Source organism: Petaurus breviceps, unplaced genomic scaffold (assembly GCF_028583685.1).
Source record: "Petaurus breviceps papuanus isolate PSGF00001 unplaced genomic scaffold, PetGlider_PUasm1.0 173, whole genome shotgun sequence".
Lineage (NCBI taxonomy): Eukaryota > Metazoa > Chordata > Mammalia > Diprotodontia > Petauridae > Petaurus > Petaurus breviceps.
The window spans coordinates 15,221,623-15,247,052 of record NW_027185759.1 but is presented as its reverse complement, the minus strand read 5'-3'; the positions used below and the strand labels follow the sequence as shown (position 1 = coordinate 15,247,052).

At 41.2% G+C, this 25,430-nt stretch overlaps 1 protein-coding gene across 3 annotated transcripts in view; it reads right to left on the bottom strand.

The window, feature by feature from the left end:
• Positions 1-4,024: 4,024 nt before the first annotated feature.
• The window catches only part of MME (membrane metalloendopeptidase), a 131,249-nt gene continuing 109,843 nt past the window's right edge, over positions 4,025-25,430 (bottom strand). For all 3 annotated transcript variants that reach the window (XM_069083434.1, XM_069083433.1, XM_069083435.1), the window contains exons 18-23: positions 18,888-19,007; positions 16,435-16,568; positions 16,249-16,314; positions 12,802-12,897; positions 12,394-12,470; positions 4,025-6,077 (exon numbers count right to left, since the gene is read on the bottom strand). In XM_069083434.1, the coding sequence (XP_068939535.1) occupies positions 5,978-6,077; positions 12,394-12,470; positions 12,802-12,897; positions 16,249-16,314; positions 16,435-16,568; positions 18,888-19,007 (593 nt within the window). In that variant the 3' untranslated portion in view covers positions 4,025-5,977. The remainder of the gene's footprint in view (positions 6,078-12,393; positions 12,471-12,801; positions 12,898-16,248; positions 16,315-16,434; positions 16,569-18,887; positions 19,008-25,430) is intronic.

Below are 25,430 nucleotides of genomic sequence, written 5' to 3'. Positions count from 1 at the left end.
GAGAGAGAGAGAGAGACAGAGAGAGAGAGAGAGAGAGAGGGAGAGAGCATTCATGCATAACCAAGGTAGAAGTATTTGATAAAGAGCTAGCCTCTGTCAGGAGGCCCTGTGTTGAAATGTGGACTCTCATACATGCTGGCTTTATGAGTCACCGAATCTCTCATTTTTCCTAAGAAATTCTCTAAGATTCTAAATTGTGGAGAATGTGCCAAGCCATATTAGTAGGGTGAACTGTCTCAGCTCTTTGGGAGTTCTCTAAATCAGTGAAATTACTGATTTCAGTGAATCAATGAAATCAGTGAAATAAAGACTGGAGCATTTGGATTTCATGGTGTGGAGAGCTATGATTTAAGAACTACATCCAGTGATGCACAGTCAACTTTTCTGTACTTTGTGCTCTTAGGGCAAGAGTTGCCAGGGGAGGCAGGGCTTGGGGGTGGTGGTGCAGAAATAAGAAGTTAAATGACTTGCCCCATTCGTTCCTCCACCTCCCTCTGTACATAGATATATATAGACACAAATGTATATATATATATATATAAATACATATATAACTTAGTGTATATATGTATGTGCTTTTATATCATGCATATTACATACATGAGAGGTTACAGTTGTTACATTGAGCTTGTGTGTGCCAATCAGAGGCAAAACTCAGACCCAGGTCTTTCTGACTCCAAGAGCAGCCTTCACCCTTCAGGGCTGCATGGAGTTAATGATGTCTGATAAACAACAGAACAAAACTATCATTAAGATTCTTAGTAAAGAGGAAATTCAGAAGTAAAAATAAGTGAATCATAATTACTAGTCTTCCCATTCTTTCTTCACTGCCACGGTAGATAACCCATCATTATCTGTGGAATGATTCCATGGTCGTTTTCTGCCAGGCTTCCATTACAAAAGCCAGAGGATTTGTTTTGTAAAACAAGAATTTGGAAGGACATCATTTCAGCTATTCCACCTAGAACAAAGACAGTAGCTTCCCCCCTCCCCCACACCTCCAACCCAGTCCCAGAGTTCTCTTTTTTTAAACCAAGGCTGGTACAGTGAAAAGAGGACAGGATTAGGAAGGAGAAGACCTAGATTCAAATCCTACTTTGCCGATTTATTGCTTTTGTTTCCTTAAAATGTCACTTAGGTTCACTGGGGCTCCATTCCTTCCCATCCAGTGAGGAGGGTCTGCACTAGAAAATCTCTACTTGGCTCTACATCCATGGCGCAATGATCTTGAATGACAAGTCTAAAGAAGACATCAGCACACAGATGGTGAGATGGACCAGTCGGATGCTGTTGAGCACGGTTCTCAAAGGCTGTCTCCCTATGCCCTGTTACCATTTGTACCTTCTTGTTTATGTCATTTCTGTGACTTCCTAAGAGCAATCAGATGAGATGCTTTTCTGGCATTATTGATAGGAAAAAATGGAAATTTTCTGCAAGGATACCAAAAATATTTTCATTTGATTTGTGATCTCGTCGTTGTGAGCATTCCCTCTAACTGCGCAGATTGCGGCCCATTCACACCTGCCCATCCTGTGTTTCTTTTTTCAATGTCTGCCCATCAATTTTCTGTTAGGGATTCCTGAGGCACACCTTTAGAGGGCTCTCCTCATTCCCCTGATGTCCTGAGGATCCAGTGGAGCAGGCTTTCCCTCCATGCCTAGTCCTCATCATCTTCACATCAGTAACCTATCTTTGGTCAAGGGTTCTTGTGATGACAGCCTTCAATCAAACTTCCTTCATAATTCCTTATCTGTAATGTTACAACTTACCCCCACTACATGTGCATCTCTGTTGTCTTCTGAGTGATTTTCACTTTCAGTTCTTGGGACATTCTGGTGTTTTGTGACCTACAGCTGGAAAATTTATACCTGATAGAACATGGGTGCTATAGAGAAGGCTTCAAACTTCAAGAAGTTTGGGCTCAAACTTGGAAGAACTTTTCCCCTTCCCAAAGGCAACAGGACACATGTATTAAGAAACTTGACTTTGCAGACATTGGGAGAGGAATGAGAAATTTGGGGAGGGGTTTTCTTCTCCTTGCATTTTCCCAGGATGGGACCATTTTAAGAGGGAGAAATGGAAAAACACTTGAGTAGGAAGGTACAAAGGACCATTCTGGAGTACTTGGAAAATGGTTTTGTTTTGATAGAGGAGCTTGATGAATTTGTCTGAACATTAGACCTAAAGTCTCATTTTCCCCAAAGGTGACAAATTTCTTCCATTTTGAGGCTTCTCCATTTGAAGTTAAGATTTCTAATGGGCTTTGAAGTGTTAGTGCTAGTCTCACAGGGCTGTATATGGAGCATGCCTGGACAACATCCCACTCTTTAAAATGTGCTCATAATAGCAATGGAGAAGGTCCCCAGAGCCCGATCTTTCACTTGGAGTGGTCTTCTGGCTCCCCTCAACCAGAGCTACTGACACCGCACTCCCTCCCTCTCCCTTTATTAGAACCTCAGCTCTTACCAGGCAACACAGAATAACGGAACAAGCAATGAATTTGGACCCAGAAGACCTGTGTTCGAGCCCTGCCCTGTATTCATTACCTGGGGTCTTTGGGAAGTTCATTTACCAAGTTGGACCTTGGTTGGACTAAATGTATTCTAAGCTTCCTCCCAGCTCTAAATTGATGCTCCTTGCTACCAGCGGGCTATGAATTTGTAAGAAAGGAGTCCAGGCCTTGGGATATGGAAATATTTAGAAATTCCTGCTTCAGGTCCACTCCTAGGGTTAGGAGACTTTTTCACACAATCATAAACTTTTGGAACTGGAAGGATTCTCAGTGGCCAGACAGAGAAAGGGAACTCCTCTAGCCTTTGTTGGATGATTTTCATTTAAAAAATGTTTTTATTGATATCTCTTATTTTTATGTCACCCAAATTTCCTCCACTACTCCTACCCCTTTCCTTCCCAGAGTCATTCATTATAACAACAACAAAAATTTAGAGAAAAAAAAAGGACTCAACAAAACTGATAAATACATTTTAAAAAATCTGGCAGTTTCTGCAATGGATTCCCTACCTGTCCCAAGGACTAGGGGAGAGCTCTCTTCTCAAGGCTCTTTGGGGCCAAGCTTGTCCTTTGTAATTATGCAACAGTGTAAAGCTGTTCTTCGGAGCCTGGAATGGCAGTTCTTTCTCCCTTCCCTTCCATTCTCATTCCCTTTCCCCATATTCTTGCCATATAACGCAGGTTGGTGTAGAGGGGCGAGCAATAGGTGAATGAATTTTGCTGTCCTGAAAGCCCTGGAAGATAGCTTTGCCAGGTAAGCAAGGTCCAGCAGTTCTTCCCATCCCATTCCCCACCCTGGAAGCTGCTCCACCCCTGGAAGAATTCATCGCCCCTCCAGTCTCCGGCTCTCGGCTATGGATAGCTAATAGCCAAAGGCACTGACAGCACATAGCTGAATTTTAAGCCACAGTATGTCTTACTCTCAGCTTTCAGTGAGCGGTAGGTAGAAGGGATGAGAATGACACAGAGTTAATCCGATTCTGATGTAAGTTGTGTGGCTATAGAGGGGAGGCTTCCCCTGGCACATAGTGCTGCGTGACCACGGATGAGTCACTTAGGCCCTCAGTGACCTTAGAAAGTCTCTAAGACTATATGTTACAGATTCCTTGCAATAATACTGTGATAATATTATGCTATAGATTCCTTGCAAGTATTCCTCAGCATAGAATTTCTATAATTTGCAGTTTCCTTTTGGTGGTGAAATTAAAGTTCCAGACTGTATGTCTGTCTGTCCATCTGTCCACACACGCACAGATACAAAATTTTTACGTCAGCCCTTTTCTTGATCTGAATGGCAAGGAAAAGAAGAGGAATACCCGGAATTATTTACAAACAAGATAGCTGAGAGTGGACTTCTTTTCTGTCGAATGTTAGATTCTCCCCATTCTAGCACTTCCTCCCAGTTAGAGACCTCAGAGCTAATGTGAGAAAGAATGCGTGATTTAAGACCTTCGAATATTTTCCATCCAACTTCCTCAGATACCCCAACTCCTAAAAGACAGTGTTAGTCCTAGAAGCTTGGTGAGAATCACTCTCACAATTTGTTTATTATAAAATACAAACAAACATTTTCATCAGGTGACACTGAAAGATAAAATAACCATAACATGGAATCAGGGTTGTATGTAGGAAATTATTTCTTTATCATGGAATCCCAGAAATTGTTACAGACCATGGAAAAATGTGGGAGGTGGAGAGTGCTCTTTCTGGAATTTCTACTCATGTCACTGGCTCCCTGCACTAACAATCACCATTAGGTTATTCAGCCTGCAGTCATTTTCACTAGTTATCATGTCATTTCTGACAGGCATGCTGGATTTGGAGTCAGAGGTCCTAAGTTCAAAGCCTAGGTCTAGCAATCACTAGACTGGACAGGCCATTGTACTTCTCTGGGCCTTCAGTTTTCTCTTCTGGAAAATGAAAGATTTGAATTTAATGATCTCGGAGGTCCCCTTTAGCCCTCAAGTTAATACTCTGTGATGCTATAAAGCAAAATGATCATTCAGTCAAGCAATGACAGTGGACAGGAGCACTCTGAAGGCCTTTGGACCTGTCCTCTCCCTTCCATTGATGGAATCACCATCATTAACATCAGCGTCCACTGACGTTATGGAATTGATAGTAGGGAATCCTTAGACTATAGCAACAGCATGTCCTTGTTACCTTGCCATTGCTTAGAGGGGATGCAGCTGAGGTCCAGACTTGCCCCAATGGGGCTGTGCCCCCTAATGCCCCAGGGGAGTTCCGTTCCTACGTGGAGTCACAGAGAAGTAGCTTTACCCATTGTGGTACAAATCACAGGAATCAGCTATTGATTTTCAGGAAATTTCTGATTGCTTCTACAATAGAGATGTCAGTCAGGCCTCTGGGAAATTTATCTGAAAGTGAATCTTACATAAAAGTTCTGGCTTAAAGCTTTTTTGCAAACATGAATCATCATTTTTTTTTAAAGTCTCAAATTTTAATCTGTACAGTACTTTACAGATGTTGGTTTGCAGATGTTTCCTTAATGTAAAGAATGTTTCATATCTCAACCTGAAATGCCAATCCCCAATTGTGGATCAGTGATTATATCCATCTCTCAATATAGGTGTATATAGATATATCAGTTACTTTCATACACATAGTTAATAATTAAATATAAAAATTATGATTTATACATTACTACAAATCTTTTAAAAAGAACAGGTCCAGAGAGAACAAGAATTTATTTAGAAAATTACCAGAGAGCTTGGGGATTCTTCATATCTGTCAGTGGGGGATCAAAAAGAAAGACCTATTCTGTATTTTCCTTTCTTAATTGAATATAATTATGGCAAATTAGTTGCCTTGGAATAAAAAAAATGATTATAGGAATAATGACTTCTTTTCAAAAGTACTCCAAACCCCAAATCCCCACTCTTCTAAGAATTCTTGGAAGGAGTTTGGGTGAGGGCATTGATAAATCAGGAAGAAAAATCCAATCCTTTACATTTATAGGGATGGCAGGGCCTATTTCTCTGGTTTCTAACTATTGTGTCCTAATTAGACAGCTGTTATCCTGCCGTATTCTTTGACATTTTCTTTCTTTCTTTGATTAAAAATACCCATCTACATTCATAGGTGATTAACCCTGTTCCCAAGTGAGAATATGCATTCTGTTGACCAAATGGGAAACAGACATTAACTGGAAACCACTATTCCAGAGTAAAGCAATATGTACACAGCTGTATTACGTTTAGTGGATATGAACCTGGGTCCTCCTCCACTCTTTCACGAGCAGCTCACATCCAATTTCAGCTGCTCTGTCACTTTTTTTAAACCTGAAATTTAAATCCGGAAGCTTCTCCCCTCCTCAGTTAATCACCCTCTTGTAATTACAGTGAATTTGGTGCACAGTTTTTTTTTTTTCTCCCGTAGAGAGTTTGAGATTTCAGCTGTCCAGGGAAGTCAGTCCGTCTTCGGCCTTCGTTCCTTCTTTGTAGAATCACCACACCCGACACTTCTTTTCTGGATTCATATAATCATTCTTACGGCACTTAAAGGCTTCGGAAAACTCTGGGGAGTTCTGCAAAGTTCCTATGATCCTTCAAAACAAAACAGAAGTCACTCTCAGTGGTGTGTCCAGTTTGGGTAACTGACCAGTCTTTGACAGAGCCTTCTTTAAGATTAAAATGGCACCTTGCACTGACTGCTCTGATCTATCCATTCAAGAGCCTTCTAGATTCAAACAAAACAATATCCTTCATATAGAATATACTTCAATGCCCCAGTGGTTCAGAGGTTTCTGATTCCATGGTTACAGGTATGCTGTTCACTAGCACAGATCACCACCCTTTCTTTCTTTCTTCGTAGAAAGTATTCATGAAGTGTTGTAGCTAAAAACCAAAACCAAAAAAAATAACTCATTTTCTGATAGGACTAACCTTGTTTCTACAATGAGTTTCTCTGACCTCAGTTAAGCAGGGACCTAGGTAACAGATTAAGCCTGTACTAGAAACTATTCAGCCTGACAGGATCTGGCTGAACTTGTGCTCCCTTCAAATAGAACTCTCCAGACCTCAGGCCACCCCCCTGGCATAGGGATGACCTTGGCAGAAGGCTGCAAAATTTGGGGTGTTCAAAGTCTCAAAGGAATCAAAATAGGTGCTAATTAAATATCAACAGTAATTATCATGGCATCTATGAGACTAACCAAAGCTCAAATGTTATTTATAAGTAAAATAGAGTCGTGCCAATAGAGTCAGCTGGGTGGCACAATGGGTAGAGTTTCAGAGTACTTGTTAATTATGTGACCCTGACCAAGTCACATAAAGCTCTTAGGCTCATTTCCCTCATCTGTAAAATGATACTAACATCTACCTCATAGGGTTTTTGTATTGATCAAATAAGATAACAAATTGGAAGTGTTTTATGTAAACTTTGGGTAGGTATATTTTAAAATGATTATTATTACTGTTGTTATTATTATTAGTAAAATCAGTGGCTCATGGGAGGCACAAGCAGAAGTTGCTTCAGGGAAGGATTTCCCTGAGCAAGCAAAATCTCTCATAAAGCAAAGCCCAGAAACCCCATGCCACCTGAGAATGTCACCTGAGTCACATTACGGCAAGAAGTCAATGCTTTAATAAGTTTCTGACTTAGAGATGCAGAAACTAAAATTTAAATAGAAAGATGGTTTTATTTCCTAAAAATTCTGATGTATTAAATTACTAGAAAACAATTTAGCTACTGATGGGGTAGATATCTTGTTATATCCACTTAGATTTATTAGGAGAAAAACAATGGTCAACATTTCATATGAATTAGCAGTAATAAACTCCAAATAATTTACCAGATTAGGGCAATTATTATCATAATAGATAGCAGTTTCTTAAACTGATTTCCAATGGTCAACAAACATTCATTTCTGGAAAGAAGCCAATATTTGAAATGTGAGGTTATCCCATAGCAAATCCAGGAAGTTTATTGAATATTTTGGATTTTCTAGAATCTCCTTTTCTTGAGAAAGGAGAAGAGCCAAGTTTTTTAGATGAGGGATTTAGGTTCCAATAGGCATTTGAGTCCGTGAGTTTGAACCCCATCATAGATAGAATCCTACCTCCAACACTAACAATAAACATCACCTGGGCAAGTCACTTCTCCTCTAAGTCTCAGAGAGTCTATTATACGTGGAAAATAACAGCACCTTTCTTTTGTTTCAAGAATCAAATGAAATAAGGGTTCATATCTGGCTTTACTAAGGTCTCTCAAGTTGTCTTAGAAGGATGACTGCTTTATCCCTTTATTTTTGCTTTTCTGTGTTCGTTTCATGGCAATGTTCTGTTGGTCTGGAGAGCCTGGAAACTTCTAACCTGCTCCACCATCTTCCTGTAACGCACCCAGGATGTAATGTATTTTGTAGACCTTAAAAAGCTGTAATCATGGGAGATATTTCAATGAAGCCCAGCGCTCCTACATCCTACCCACACGACCTTGGGATAAGTCACCTCTATAAAATGAAGCAGTGGACTAGACGGCCACTTTCAGGGGGTAAATCTAGGACCCTATGATAAATGAACTAATCATAGGCTGGATCTGGCAAAATGATTGAGCAATGTTTCCAGTCTGATGCCAAATACATTTCTCCTTTATTTTTGAAAATGGTGGCAATTACCGCCTTAGACTTATAAAATTTTCCATGTGTTTGAGAAAGATTTCCCCATCAATCACTAGTGTATTCCTTCTGAACAAAGACTTAGTGTCTAAAACTTTTTCTGGGTCTTTAAAACATAGTATTTTTAAAAAATGGGTAGAACCAGGAAGCAACCCATTTCCAAAACTAAATGGAACCTCAACCTTTTGCCAAGGAAATCCTTTTACCTCTAGAGAAAATAATCATTTCCTTGGCAAAAGTTTGGCATTCCATTTACTCTTTAAAAAGAAATACAACTCACTTTTGAAGTGAAGGGAAATATTCACAGAGAGGAACATTCAGGGTCAGGCCCAAGGGAAATAACTTCCCAACTAAATAATAAAATGATGCCTTCAGAGTTTAAAAAAAGGAGGTTTTTTTTTTTTTAATATAAAACGTGTGTATATACAGTAACACCTCATTTGTTCAGAGGTCATTTATCTGGCAACCTCAACCATTTGGAGCTTATCCAAAAACAGGAAACACTAGAACACAAAGGCCTCTGAGTTGTCACCAGAGATGGTATAAAGGTCATGTCCTAAAGTTCATGCATTTTACTCAACGAAGAGCCTTGTTCTCCTCACTCAGCTCCTGCTTTCTCTTACTTTACACATGATCCTAATGGGCTAGGTTCTCTGTTTTGCTAGCCTGTGGTGGGTCAGAACCAGGAAATGAGGAGGAGGCAAGAGTCTGGCACAGGGAGAAATGGAAGCTGGCATCCTCACATCAAGGAATAAGGCAGGAAAATTAAAAAATGGAACAAATAAAAACTGAGACTAAACAGGAATCTCAGGCTCCCTATTATATTATCTCCAGGATCAAATAGAACATGTTCTGTTTGACTTTTAAAGAGCCTCCCAGCCCGGCCCCTTCCTACTTTCCCACTTCCCAATCTCCTTAAACCTTACTTGCCGCCATGTACCCTGCAAACCAATGACACCAGTCTTCCTTGCACAGATACGCCATCTCTCGAACTCATGCCTTTTCACTGACTGTTGCCCATGCATGCAAATCTTTCCCTCATTATCTCTACCTCCTGGTTTCTTCTAATATGCAGCTTAATTCTCACCTTCTGCAAGAAGCCTTTTCCTGATGACTTCTTCTCTTCTCCCCTCCTCTCCCAGTGCTGTGTATGTCTTGTAAATGCAGTTATTTGCATGTTTTCTCCCTCATTATCCCCAGTTCTTAGCATAGAACTTGGTATTCAGTAGGCACCTAATAAATGCTTGTTGACTTGACCTGACTTGAAAACCTATAAGTAGTTCACTATAGAATACTATAATCATTGACCAATATATTGATTCTCAGTCTTCAAGAAAAAGTTTTGTCTAATATACTGTTTACTAAGACAGAGAAGTGTGTAATCCAAAAATTTTCTATCATAAGTGGGCCAAAAAGTTTATTTATCAAGGGAAAAAATATTTCCTGTTATGTAGAATCACTCCTTCCCTGACAATGACAGGGAGACATCGCTGTAATTCTCCTGTATTTTTACAGGAATATGAATTAGAAAAAATCAGAAGCATGAGTGATACAAAGGGTAAGAAAGATCTGTGGAAGGCATAAACAGGCTGTAGAACATCACCACCGGCACTGACCTGTTCCATCATGGCACAGCTCTATTGACCTTCTGAGGAATTATTTCCTTTTGTGTTGTCAAAATTTAATGCCTGAGATTTTCTCATCTTCCACGTGGACTTCCCAAGCAGAATTTTGGCACATGAGGTCCTACCCATCCCTTCTCTAACCTCTGTGAAATCTGGTCTCCCCCAAATGCAGGCACATGTTGGATTATGACTTTCATCTGTTTTGCCAAAAATTATAAAATGGAGTCAACTTTTCACCCCAAGGTTCCCATCACTTTCACCCCAAGCAACCAATTCTTATTATTTGTTCATAAGAAGCAGTTCAGTAGAAGACTCTTACTGTTTCTTCCACCCTTTTTCAAGAAAAGTCAAGTCATCATGATTCTTTTTGTGAGAGATAGCTCAGCATCTTCCAGGAAAACTAGATCCCCAACACTGCTAATGGTAAGACTGACTGTGCCATGGATGCGATCTGTTTCCTGAAATCCTCTTCTATATCCTACCTTCACCCAGAGAGCCTGTTGTACACTGCAGTGCCAAACTGTTTCTCCCTCCATTGGTCTTCACCCAAATTCTTGCCACCATCCTTGCATCCATAATTTGCTTTCTGGGTTTCCTCATTTCAGTACATCTCTGTAAATATACAATACTATCCACCATTACCTTTAGTGATCCTGTTTCTTTTGTTTGAGATATCCCTTTCCAAAGATTCATTCCTGTTATGTATTTATCCCATTATATCTCAATAGGCCCCTATTTTTTTTTTAAAGCAATCGGGGTTAAGTAACTTGCTCAAGGTTACATGGCCAGTTATTTCTGGGTGTGGTGCTGAGTATCTGAGCCCGGATTTGATCCAGGTCATCCCGACACTGGAGCCGGTGCTCTTACTCGCTGAGCCACCTGGCTGCCCCAATAGGCCCCTATTCTTTACTGAATGGGGAAAAAAAGCCTCTGGAAAATCATAAGGTGAACAAGATCAAGCTATTTCAGTCGGTATTACCTGAAGCATGCACAACAAAGGTGCTAGTTACCACTGAGGACTAACCCTGACATCCACAAAAAGAAACAAGAAGCATTTCTTGAATGACCGAATGTTGAAAGAGGCACTTTTAGGTCTTTGCAGAACAATGTAAGAAAAGAAAAGGCCCTGGAAAGCTTTTATCTATTTATTAATGGACTCATTTACCTTGAACAAAACTACCCATGATTCCTGCCATGACATGCATGTTCCTCTTAACTGTTTCATCCTCTTTTTGCCTGGGTTTCTGTATGATGTAACTTCTCTCCAGGAGTGAGTTACTGGAGGAGAGATCCATGCATTAGGTAGAGTTTTTCTGTTAGTCCATGGAAGGAAGGTTATTTATTAGCTCTTTTTAAAAACTTGCTTTTTAGACTCTGCCTAAAATACCTCTCTGAAAGGGCAATAAGACCAAGCTGCTCAACTTGCTGCTATGCAGATGTTCCTAAGAGCAGCACAGAAGTATACTGGATGCAAGGCTGGTCTGAGAGTCAGGACAATCTGGATTTAGGTCATGCCTCTGGCACGCACCAGCTGCATAACCCTGGACAGCTACCTTAAGTTAGTCTTCATCATATTACTGACAGATGAATGCTTGATCTGCATCCGTGGAGTGAGTTTCTACATTGGATGCTTCCCACACTTATGAAATCCCAGGTTCAGACTTTTCCATCATCCCCAGATAAAAGCATTAAAGGTTGTGGGATTCCAAGTGTGGGAGGTAGATGAAATGAACAATCTGTAGTCTTTTGTTCTCTTAGAGACATAAGCTCTTAGCACTGAGTCCAACTTCCCATTTACTAATGATGGTGGGTGTTCATCCAGTCACTACTCAAGGACCTCCAGTGGAAACCTGCAGTGCCCTGTTCTATCACGGCACAGCTCTATTTGTGAAGGTCTTTGCCTCATTTTCAAAGGAAGGCTGTATCTTTTACATCTTTCCTCAGTGGACTTTAGTCTGGCTACAGATTCAGTCCCTTCTGTACGAGCTTCTAACCATGAAATCTGCTAGCTCTATCAGCCTCTCTTTTGAAATGGTGCATCTTTGGGGCAGCTAGGTGGCTCAGTGAGTACAGTGCTGGCCCCAGAGTCAGGAGGACCTGAGTTTGGATCCAGCCTCAGACACTTAACACATACACACACACACACACACACACAAACTAGCCGTGTGACCTTGGGCAAGTTACTTAACCCCAACTGCCCTCCAAAAAACAAAAAAAAAAAGCAAAAAAAAAAAAAAAGAAATGGCATATCTTTATTATCAGAATTAAAGTGTGTTTCTAAATCTCTGGACAGATCACCTTGACAGTCAAGACAAGAATGCCATAAAAACCCCTTGGTAGCAATCAGATACTTCATTTTCTATCTTTGAAATATTAACCTGCCGGTTTTACATTTGAGCACAAAACTAAGTTCACACTTAATGTGATGAGATTTTTCATGGGTCAGGACCGGCTTGTATAGAAAATGGTTTGATTTGAATTTGAATTTGATTTGAGTATGGATTTCTGAACAGAAACAATAGAGTTTAAACTTGTAACAACAATAAAAGGGCCATGATAATTTCATATCACTGAGTCATTAATGACCATTCGTCAAGTCTGACTATTCAATTCAAGGCCTACCTGAAATTGCCTGGACTGTGAACATCAGTTTTGATGGAATTGATGGCATATTCCGGCCTGTATGTCCCACACCATACCTAGGAACACAAATGGAAGGAATGTAGCATGAAAACCAGGGTCCCTTCAGAAGATTCTTCTGCACCAGAAGATTCTGGCACTTTTATTCAGGTTTTAAGCAGGTAGGTTGTCAGAAGAGAAACCTTCCTAGGGCTCCTGAAGCAAGTGCCATTGAGGAACTTATAGGGGAACAGAGGACACATCACTGTCTAGCTTTAACCCCAGCAGCTTCATGCTTTGAAGGGTGGCCAAGCTGGAAACCGCCACACTGGATGACGACTGGCTGAGTCATCAAGAAATCACAATTCCAAAGATCTTCCCCTATGCCTATCAAGCATTTGTGTACAATACCTGAGCGAAGTTCAAGAAGAACAGCTGTTTGTGGTCAAGCTCAAGTCCAGGAAGTAACTTCTCTTTCCCATTCTTTTTCACAAAATTCTGATAGGCCTGTGAAGTGCAAGGACATAGAAATGGTATGTTTTCAATTCTTACCGACAAAGGCAGTAATAACAGCTCAGATTTATGGAGTGTTTTCAATTTGACAAAGTATTTTATGTGCAGTGTATCCCAAAATTCTTAGTGAGGGTTTAAACTATTAAAGCTTAAATGTATCTCAGGTCTTAGTACACGACCTCACTGCTTTGTCCTTTGAAAAGATTGGGTTTCCCTGTCCTGTCCAGGAATAAGTGTAGGGCCTTGATTCCACTATGGAGTTTCTGACCTGGGTGGGTTCCACCTTCCTCAGACCACCTTGTGGTCCCCTGCTCCTATGGGCTCTCCCTTTGATGCTAAACTTAGTGCAGACACCCAACTGACATGGCCCACTGCAGCTAAGACCCTTCAGAGTCAAGCAATCTGCCAGCCTCAGTCTCCTGTTAGCTGGGATTCCACGTGTGTGCCACCAGCCTGGTTGGTACTTGTAGTTTTGATAGAAATCCCTTGACACCAATATTCTTTTAAGAATGTTAGGAGGTTTCATGTTACGGAACATCACATTCTCCAAAGAATTAGAATTCATGAGAATAAAGGTTTAGAATCAGCCAGACCTTAGTGGACTTCTAGTCTCTCGCCTCATTTTACAGATGAGAAAACTGAGGTCTCTGAGAGGTCAAGGACCTTGCCCAATGTCAAACAACTGTTTGAAGATGCACAAAGGAGAAGAGAGAGGCTCAGGGTAGGCAAGAACAGCGGTCTGACCCTCATAACAAATGAGGAATTGTGTAGGAGAAGAGGGGCACCAGACGTCATCAGAGAAATGGATGAGCAGAGAGCTTGTGTATGCCCTGAAATGGCGTGGGTGGGCCTGAGGTTGGGAAGACCTGGGTTCAAATCTGGCCTCAGACACTAGCTGTTGTGTCCCTGGTTAAATCACTTAACTTTAGTCAACCTCAAATCCTCATCTGTAAAGTGGGGTAATAACAAGGCTATCAAGAGAATAAAATGATTTGTTTGTAAAGCACTTTCTTGCAAGCCTTAAAGCAGTATTATTATTACTGTTGCTATTATGATGAAGAAAATTAGGGGACTCCTAGAACATTAGGGGGATGCCCCATGGGAGATTTGTATGGATCCAGTACAGTTATATGAGCTAGGTTAATCAGACAAGAAGCATTCTACTATGTGCCAGCCACTGGGCTAGGTTCTGGCTATACGAAAAGAGACACAGGACAGACCCTCCCCTCAAGGAGCTTACAGGCTAATGGGGGAGACAAAAAGCAAATGAGTACATACAAACAACTGTATGTAGGATATATAGGAAATCAAGTTGTCTCTAGAATTAAGAAGTGTTGGGGAGGGCTCCCTATAGAGGGTGGGAGTTTGCTTGGGACTTAAAGGAAGCCAGAAAAGTTTGTAGTGAGAGCAAAGGAAGGAGAGTATTCCAGGCTTGGGGGGACAGCCAGAGAGAATGCCCAGAACCAGGGGATGAAGGGTCTTCTTTATGGGGCAGCCAGGAGGTCTGTGGCACTGGAATGAAGAATTCATGTGGGAGAATAAGGTGTCAGAATACTGGGAAGGTAGAAGGAGGCCTGCTTATGAGGGTCTTTGAATCCCACATAGAACATTTAGTATTAGAGACAATGGAGCTTACTGAATGGGGCTGTGTGATTGGGTGACATGTTCTACACGTAGCAGCTGTGCATGATGTCTTCTCCTACTTAACAGCAGCTTCTTGGAAGTCAGAGACCTTTTCATTTTTCTTCCCTCTCATCCCCAGTGTCCAAGACTGTACCTGGTACATAGGGGTGGGAATATTTCGTCGCTACAAGGAAGTTCTACCAATATATGTCCTGACCTTCTCTACAATAAAGTCCTAGAGAGCTGCCTAGAGCAGGGAAGGTTAAGTGAATGGTTCCTAGTCACACAGTCAGAAGGTTTCAGAGGGGAGCCTTGGACTTCATATTCCTGGCTTCCAGGCCCAGGGTGCTTCATGTAGGCCTCATACAGAGCAAGCACTTACCAAAGCTTGTGGACTGCTTGAATGTAGGAGGACATGGACGGAAGTTGTATAGGATGAAAAGGCACGGGCAAGTTACAATTTGTCTTAGTGGAGGAAGTACGCACATTGTTAGTAGCATTAGGGGGAAGGGACCTGAGATTCTAGGTTCTTAGGAAGAATTTCTTGACACGTCCATCTAAAAGGACATTGGAACATATTATCAAGGACTACTGCATCTCCTTCCCAGAATATTTTAAAGTATAGACAACAATATTTCTGGGGTGGTTTGTTGGTATAAAAACAGAAGGTACATAGCATCAGTGTCATTAACAGTAACAAAACAACATTCATTTGTTAATTATCAATTACATATAGGACTATGTGGTATGTGGTGACAATACAGAGGCATAAGACCTAAACTCTGACCTCAAGTGGATTAAAGTCTAGTTTGGACTGGCCCTGTTCCCAGTTCCTTCTCTCCTCCTCCTCTTCCTTCTCCTACCTGCTACCACCACCACCACCTAGCATTCTGTAATCCTTTAAGTTTTGCAAAGCACTCCATAGATACTGTCTTGTTGGATCCTTACCACTACCCTGGGATGTACGTACTATGATTATGCCAGTTTTAGTGATGGGGAAACTGCAACAGACAAAGGTTAAGTCACTTGCTCAGGGTCACAGAGCTAGTTAGTGTGTGAGGCCAGATTTGACCTCAGGTCTTCCTAAATCCAGGTCTAACACTGTCCACTGAGTAACCTACCTGACTCTAATAGCTTTAGAATGTTTTGTTAGAGGTTAAGGCTGAGTCACCCAGACAGTTTGGTCTCCAAAGATGACTTTCTCTGTCTCTGTCTCTATCTTTCCCTTTTTTAAATCACTCATTTATCAAGAATGAATATGTAAGAATAGACAAACATCTACTAGACTGAGCAGTTGCTATTAGCATACTTATAAATCAAATAAGAAATGAAACCAAAAATAAATTTCTTTTTAAGAAGAGTTGATTAGAAGTTATTGCATTAAAATGTATTCCCATAAGTTTGAATTTCGAAAAGAATTATTCATATAAATATGAATTTTCACTTGAACACTTTAAAATGTAATTTTTTTTTTGGTCAATATTTTTCCCTGTTGGGGAGGCCTGGTGGCGCAGTGAGTAAGAGCGCCGGCCCTGGAGTCAGGAGACCCAGGATCGGTTTCAGCTTCAGATACTTAGCACCCACACAAAATAACTAGCTGTGTAACCTTGAGCAAGTTACTTAACCCCAATTGCTTTAAATATATATATATATGTATTTTTTTTTCTGTTCCCTGAATTTTGTTCTGAATTCCCACCCCATGAAGAAAATGATGCTGCTCACCCTGTATGCTTGTCCAATACCTCCGTTGTCAGCAATGTTTTCGCCCAGAGTGTTGATTCCATTGAGCTGTCAAAAACACACACACACACCCTGAAATGCATTAAGTTTCAGCAGAAAGAAAAGCAGAAAAATATCCAGAGTTTTAACAAGTGAAGAGAATTTAGCACAATGGTGCTGATGACGTACATGTTGGCCACCTGCTAAGTCCCATGAAAAGTTTCCGTATTGGTATACCATACATTGAGACTGTTCTTTGAAATTTTTGGCAGATTCTTGGGTCCACCAATCAATGAGATCCCCATCTTTGTTGAAGTTTCTGCCTGGAGAGAGAGAAAGACAGTGATTATAACAGCGATTTACAAGAAGTTAGTCTCTCATTTCAAAGTATATAAAGATGACTAAGAAAACACAAAATCAAATAGAAAAGACTAAATCTTTTTCTCTACACAGAATTGATAAAATATTAAGTTTTGTGTATCTTTTTCAGTGATGGGTCTCTGTTTTGGCTAATTTGTTTCTCATCTTGAATTCCTGACGTGGCCCAATCCAGCCTCTCTTAGGCTGCTGCATTGATAATTACCAAGTACAGGTCGAACCATGTCTGTTCCCACTTAAGACACTTCACTGTCCTCTTACTCCTGTTAGGATCAAGCACTGGTTGGCATTGGAAGTCCTTCTCATTTGGGTTCCAGACCATCTTTCTTCACTGATACCACATCGCTCCACTTTCTGTTCTGGTCAAACCAATTGGCTCCATTGTTGCCTGTACGTGACCTTTGTCTTTGTCCCTGTTATGGGGCATGCTCCCTTCTTTCTGGTTCATCCAGTCACTCAGCTGCTGCTTTTTGTAGATGGCTTGCCCACCCCACTTATTACCATTCTTTGACTTTAGGAATTATTTTTACCTGTGCTTAAGTTGTTTTTCCCCAGTGGAATGTAAGCTCCGAGAGGACAGGGATGCTTTCATTTTTGCTTTTGTAGCCCTAGTACCTCCCATGGTCACTGACACATAGTAGGGCCTTAATTTATGCTTGCTTCACTAGCTTCACTGATAGAAGCAATTGGCTTTTGGTGTGGTCAGACTTTTTTTTAAGTGAAACAAGACCTCTTGGCTCGAAACTCCAAGATTCTGAAAGATCCAAATCTCTGTTCTTACTCCATTAAAATCAAAACATTATGAGGGAGCCAATGAGACTAATGTCTGGACTTGAACCCATGCATACTGAGTTTTTATCCACCTCCAGTCTTGCCTCGTGCATGTAGCTTGTCCCAAATGCCAGCCTAAATGAATTCTTCCTCTTCCTCTTCTTCATCCTCACAGGACTTGTTCTTTTTCGCATTTTGACATTTTACTTTCTTGTATTGTTGCTTACTAGCCTTGGGTATAAAAGTTTTGTTTGCCTAATTATGCTGTAAATTCTTTAACGATGCTTCCTCAGAATAATCCCCCATAGTCCCATAGAATACTCCCATAGAACTATGCCAAGCCGTGGTAGACCTTCATTAAATATTATTGAAATCACTCCCCTGTTTCCCTTCCTCCTCCTTCCTTTCCATGTGAGTACTGGCTCCATGCTGTGTTCCTTCCTTGGCGAGCTGATCTTGTCTCATTACTTTGATTATGATCTCTATGCTTAGGCTAACTCCCAAATTCATGTCTCCAGCTCCAACCCCTCAGCTGAGCTCCAGGGCATCCCTAAGCCCACTTGGGCTTCAATTTCCTTAAAATGAGTTAAACTCTGAGAGCTCTTACCAGCTCTAAATACAGAAAAACCATCCTCTCAGCTGAATCCCAGGGTGTTCAACTTTCTGATGATACCCTCATGCATTACATATTCCATTCCATCCCATCCCATCTAATAGCCTTAGTGTAGGTTCAGAAAAGACAAAAAACCAAAACCAAACCAAACCACACTCCTGTCCCTCAAGGAGCTTACATTCTACTTTGGGGAAACACCGGGCACCTGAAAGAACAAATACAAAATCACTGGGGGAGGAAGCAGGGAGAAGCTGAATGGACAATTAAAGACATGAGGAAAGGTCTAGTAGAAGGACATGCTTGAGGTGAGACTTGAAGGAATCAAGGGATCCCAGGAGATGCCGCTGGGGACAGAGAACATTCCAGGCCAGGGAACAGCAGCTTGGTCAGAGGCAGAAGGCTGGTGTGAGGAAGACCAAAAAGGCCAGTGGGCTTCAAGTGTAACGTGTTTGAGAGGGATCAGCCTGGAAAGGAGGTGAGTCAGATTATCAGGGCTCTAAATTTAGCAGATGACTTTGTATTTGCTCTTGGAGGAAAAGAGGGAAGCACTGGACTTTACTGAGCATGGGGGTGACCAGATCAGGCCCGTACTTTAGGAATATCAGCTTGGCACTTGGCTGGAGGGGAGACTGGAGAGGACAGGCATAGAGGCAGGGAGACCAATCTAGAGGCTCACAGTGGTCTAAGTGAGAAGCAAGGGGGCCTAAGCTAGTGGGGTGCCTGTATGAATAGAGAGAAGGGGAAAGGTGCCAGAGATAGACAGGACAAGTCTTGGAAAGTGAAGTGAAGGAGAGGGAAGAGGAAGACATACCTTTTACTGGTAATTTTCATGAAATATACTTAGCTTTAGGGAAAAGTGAACAGAAGAGTGTGAGCTCACCATTGTCATCAAAGCCATGGGTGATTTCATGTCCTATGACCATGCCGATGCCACCATAATTCAGGGAGCTGGGCTGGTTTGCACTGAAGAAAGGAGGCTGCAGGATGCCAGCTGGGAACACTACAAAGACAGAAAGCAGGAGTTCAAGTCTTGCTTTGTTCCCTGAAACAGAGGCCTAAAGGCAGGCTTTGCCTGCTGTGCTATTCTTCTGGAAGGACAGAAGCCAGCAAGGTGTTCTACTCAACCCTCAGTGGGGACAGTGTTCCCTCAGGATTCGGAGGACCTGGCCTTGAATCCATTTCTGCTATTCGCTGCCTGTGTGACCTTGGACAAGTCCCTTGCTCTCTCTGAACATCAGTTCCTTCATCTATAAAATAAGGGAAATGGTCTAAATGACCTCTGAGGTCCCTTTCAGCTCAGCAACCTGAGACTCCATGCCTATAACCTACCATCATTTTGGGGTCATTCACTGGCCCCAGTGACTACCAATAAACCACAGTTACTGTCCCCGGTAGATTTTTACCCCTCCATCGAAGAATGTGAGGAGAAACAGCTGAAGCCTTCCTTACCCCCAAAATGATTCTTTTTGTTCTATTGGCATCATTGTTTAGTAAAACACATTTGAATGTATCATTGCCCTAGAGGCATTAGGAAGACAAGCAATCCAAGTCTGTTGTATCTGGCCCCTACAATGAAAGCTTCAGACGAAATCTCGGTCCTGGACAGAAAAGCTCTCAGGAGTTCCATGCTGACAGCATGCAGTGAGCTGGTCTCATTCTGGCCTGAGTACCCCGTGGCCCTTGTGATCAGCTTTCCTCCCTGGGCTGCTCTCCTTGGTGACCAGGTATAGTGCTTTGCATTCCTGTTTTCATGGCTGGCTTCCTATCTTGTATTTATAAAGCTGACTTCTGAAGCCAGTAAGTCTCATCTCTGATACATACTGGCTGTTGGACTCTAGGCAATTCCTTTCATGCTCTAGGCAATGCTCCAAGGTCCTGGTTTGTGAAGCTGGGGCAGATTTGCAATGCTAGAAGTTATTCTCCAGCCAGACTTTCCCCGCAAGGTTAGATGCCTAACCTGATATAATCCAAGCTTCCTGAGGGCAGGGACTGTTCCATTTTGATTCTGTATCCCCATGTCCAGCATGGTGCCTGGGAATTTACAGGCCCTTCATCAAAGCTTGTTGGCGGATTTGTACCTGAATCCCCCTCTTCCAGTATCTATCCAGAATTTCCATTTGTTTCAGTTCAGTATATCAGTATATCAACAGAAATTCATTAAGCTCCTACTATGCACCAGGCAATGTTAAGTGCTGGGGATACAAAAAGAGGCCACCCAACGAACTTTTAGTAGTTTGGCTCTTGGTAGAGAGCTCTCACTGAAGCCCTGGGGGAGACATGAAGCTTAGACAAGACCCAGGGTCCAGCCTCACAAAATTTCTATCTGTTAGGATCATGGCGCTCTGACATTGTTTTTCTTTTTGGCTCCATCTGTGATTTTTATCAGTGTAAGAAGCTTCAGGTGAGGAATTTCCTCTGGTGTTGTAGCTCAATTAAGGCACTGAAAGATTAACTGACTTGCCCAGAGTCACAGAGCCAGTATCTTATGGCAAAGGCACAGTCTTTAGGATTCCAAGGCTGGCTTGCCATCCACTAGAAACCAGACTGTGTCTCGACACATACATAATAAACAGCTAGAATTCAAAATTAATATCTGACAAGTGTATAAGACAGAGACAAGCAAAGTACTATTTGAATTGAGTTTGAAGGGGGAGGCTGGAAGAAAGGCCATTACTGACTGATTTGGGGATCACTGAAGATTTCCTGGAGGAGATGACTGACTTTTCAGGATGGATATGAATTCAAAAGAGGGTTGGGGGAAGATATTACAGTGAGCGGCATGGGCAGTGGTGTGTGTTGGGACAGGGTGAACATGGTGATAGCCTCATTTGGATGGAGCACGGTATAGAGGGGAACAGAAAGGGCCAGAGTGTGGCGTGCCAGGCACTTACTGCCAGAGCTCCCTGCCAGGGGGTTCCTTGCTTTCCCCTTATTCCTCACTGCTTGTCTGACACCTATCACTGAACAGGTCAACACCTCGATTTTAGACTCAGTTTAGACTTTGACTAAAGGTACACCATGTTCCGTCTAGGGCACTTTTTCTCTTGGGATGATCAGATTTTGCTTATACTTTTTGGATGATTCCCCCATGTGACAGTGGAGAACAGACTCCCAGCCTTTGCCTGATCTTGTGAGTTTGCCCAGCTATCCTTTATTCTGCCTGTCTTGCTAGCACCCTGCACCTAGCTGTAATAACATTATCCCTTATCTTGTGGTATACTTTCATGCATGTTCCTTTATGCATATGATAAAACTAGTACCAAATCTGGTCACTGGAGAAATGGGGAGTAGAAGTCAATAACAAATACTGAGTCACTGTCATATGCAAAACACTTAATCTTTGAGTCGAATCTTATTGGGAGGAGGGAGTCAGGGGCAATCAGAGTCCAACGGAGTAGGGGAATTTCATCTTTCTTGAGTTATGGATCCCTTTGGCAGTCTGGCAAAGCCTAGGGACCCCTTATCAGAATGGCTTTTAAATGCGTAAAATAAAATGCATGGGAAAACGATTATATCCAAATAGTTATCAAAATTTAAAAAAACACAACTCATGAATTGCCTGTTAAGAACCCCTATGATTAGAATTATGACTTTGCAGTGATTTTGAAGGAATAAGACTAAGAATCACACAGTAAGCAGAAATTATAACTGAGATACAGAATTAATATGAATGCAAAGGTCAGACTGTAATGTTAAACTTGATAAGAGAATTTAAATTACACATGATAAAACCTATTTGCAGCCTGGCTCCAAAAACAGCTTATGTTGATCTAGCAATCCTCAGAAGAGTCTTTTGAGGTTGGGAGTGAGAGTTCTGTTACTTTCATTTTTACAGACAGTGAAACTGAGGTTCAGAGATGAATGACAACAGCTCATGTTGCAGCATTCTAAAATTGTCTAAGTGTTTCACTGTCATTATCTTAGATCAATGAGATTAGGACTGAATGTTGATTGACACCATTATTATTCCCATTTCACAGATGAGAAAACTGAAGCTCAGAGATGGGTAAAATGACTCGTCCAAGGCCTGTCTGATACTGCATTTGAACTCAGATCTCACTGACTCTAACCCCAGTACTCTCTATACTGAAGAGACCTGCCTAAGGTTTTGTTGTTCAATTATTTCAGTCTGACTTTTCATGACCCCATTTTGGATTTCCTTGGCCAAAAAACGAGTGGCTTGTCATTTTCTTCTCTAGCTCATTTTACAGATGAGGAAACTGGTGTAAACAGCCCAGGGTTGAGTGTCTGGGTCAGATTTGAACTCAGGTCTACTGGACTCTAAGACCAACAATCTATCCACTGAACCACCTAGCTGGCCCTTCTATGTCTAGTAAATGGCAGAATATGGCTGTGATTCCATGTTTCGACTACAAATGCAATGTTAATTTTGTCATTTCCCTGACATCTTCTTCCTAGCTACCTTGCTGCCCTGCCCAGAAACCAGGTCCTAGGTTTTTTTAATCCCTTTGATTCAAGAAATCCTGCTGAGGGGCCCCCAGGCCCTTATGGATGAGTAGCACACATGTGGTCCCCTATATTAGGCTCCTCCTGTCATCCCTCACTTGACTCCCCAGTCTTTCTTCCCCCCCCCCCCCCCCCCTTTCCAATTTTGGAAACTTAACCAAGCCAATCCAAACACTCTTAGTAGAAAGAGTGTAATTCTTCTCCCTTTTGGTTTCATTGACCATCCCTATAACTTTCCAGACCAAAGTGCTTCTCCTTGGCTATCAGTCCCTTTTATATATATATATATCTTCCCCCTTACATTAATGTAAGTGCCTCAATAATAAGGATTATCTTTGCTTTTGTTTTTTTTATTGCTTAACACTGTGCCCAGTTTAATAAATGATTTTTCATCCGTCCATTCATCTATGCATCCATCCATCTTTTCCTTTATCTACCCCACCATATTATTATTATTATTATGTCATTTTACATGATTTTCTTAACTTTTTTTCCTCGCCTTAAACAATACCAATGATTTAACCTTGGTCCCACTTTGAGCTACTTAAGCCTTGATAAACTTAGATCTCAATATTTCAAGAACCCATAATTTCATCAAGGGAGGTATTCCCTCCACACACACCGATCTCAGCCTTCTATGCTATGGTATTATGGTCTTTAAGGTATTATGGTCTTTAAGAACTACTGTGGCTCCATATGTAGCCAGGCTGGAGATGAGACTTTCTGTCCTTTACTCTGCAGTTCCTTGCCATGAAAAACCTGATCTCTGAGCAGACCCATCCTTGCAGCCGTTTCCAATATGGAAGCTCCTGATTCTGTTATTGACTTTGAAAGTTCAGGGTCATCTCCATGGCACCATGAGAAAGAGGATCTGAGGAGAGCCTCCTTTGCTAATTCTACTCTAACTTTTGTAAAATTCTTTGAAGGTAATTGTTTTTTAAAAAGACGATACAATTTTGAGTTTTTGATTAAGCGTTATTTTTGATGATATTGCCTGGCCCTAATTCTTTGGACCACTGCTATTATCCTAACCTCACAAGAGGCTTCAAAAGCATATTCTGTTCTAGGTTCTCCCATCTTTGGAGATTGGCTTTTCAATCCTTCCCAAGCACAATTGCGTGAGAATGTAAGCTCAAAAAGAGATTGTTGCATTCTCTGGTCCTGGCACAGCCCTTGGCACAAAGAAGCAGCTTCATAGATGCTTGTTGATAGATTGGTTGATGAACCAAAGCTATGGGGATCCAAGAGCAGGCATTTGCACTTGGTTGTTTTTGTTCTTTATAGAAAAAAATGTTCTCAGAGTTGTTTCCTACAACCTCGACATTTTAACACAGGAGACAAATACAGTAATACATTTTACTTGTAATAAAAATACCCGTGCTCAGCTATCTCAGAATCAGAAATAACAAAAACAAACATTTCAAATTCCTCTTTAGGTATTTCCATATGCTGTTCAGGAACCATAACATTTCCAAGTAGGAAAGCACTTTATAAACCTCAAAGCTATGTATCAATGTGAGTTATTATGGCTGTTATGTAAGTGTGAGTAATGGTGATTATTATCTTAGTAAACAGAAAAATCAATACAGAACACTCTTTCTTCTCTGCTGCAGTTAACTGGAAATTTAGTGGGAAAGACCCCATAAAATTTACTGCTTGATTATAGGGCAATCAGTTCACACTTATGTTCTCTACGTATGTCCCCACCCAGAAAGTACTGACCACACTACCTTTAATTGAGTGGGATACTGGATTGAGATTTTTAAAAAGTCAAATGATTATTGAAAGACACAAAAAGTCAAGTGTTAGTAACAAGGCTAGATAAAGCACTAGATCATGTTGTTTGATTTTCTATTCACAAGATTATCCAGTAGTCTATGGTTACTGTCATGTTATGTAGACTTCACACACTAGCCTTGCTATGAAGCCCATTCAAATGGAAACTATGTTTGTACCTAATGTCAACATTGAATGAGATAAGCCCCCATCAAAGGGTGTCTTCAGGGAAATGAAGTGCATCATTCCATATCAAATTCAACAAAGGTTACTGCTGGCAGGATGATTATTGGAATAGTTTGCAGTAAGTAAAGGTGTGTATTAGTCCCAAGTTCTTATTTTGCCAGGAACTGCGGTATGATATGATGCTAGTCATGAACTTGGTAGGTGAGGAGAGAAGTCAACTCAGCAAATATTAAAGAAGTGGCACATGCAAGGCATTTTGTTGGTTAGAAATTAAGTAGATGCTGAAATCAGGCTGGACTCGATCAGTTGTTTCTTTTTTTTTTTTTTTTTTAACTAGAACACTACAGGAATCGGAAAATCATAGGGTCAGAAGGAAACTTAGAAGTTATCTAGCTTAGTTATGGGGTAACAAAAAAGTACTCTGGGTTGGGAACTGGAATCCTGGCTTCAACATTCATTGTCTGAATGACCCAAAGTCTCAGTTTCTTTGTAAAATGAGGAGAAAGGTAGATCTGTAAGGTTCCTTCCACTTTCAAAGCTCTATTAATTTAGAATCCCAGAACCTTGGCATTAGAAGATACCCTGGAAATCAACTAATGTAGTGTTTCATAAATCCTGACTATTGTTTCTTAAGATCCGTGGAAAATTTTAAGTCTGCAGTTTTTTTTTAAAGTTAACAAAGGTCCTTATTAAAACAAAATTTTTTAAAATGACTTCTCCATGGTCCTTGCGTCACTCCTTCTACTGACGTCTAGAGTTAGAGAAAGATGAAATTTTGCTATCCATAATTAGATTTGGGGAACCTCAAACTCCACAAGACTTTATAGCTGAAATTAGAGTTCTTAGTTCTCTCATTTTACAGATGAGGAAACTGAGGCCCAGAAAGATGAAAACCTTTTCCAAAGGTCTTCTTTTCACATAGCCACCATTTTTGTTCAGCCTCTTACCACCTCTTACCTGGACTACTACAATAGCCATCAGATTGCTCTTTTGG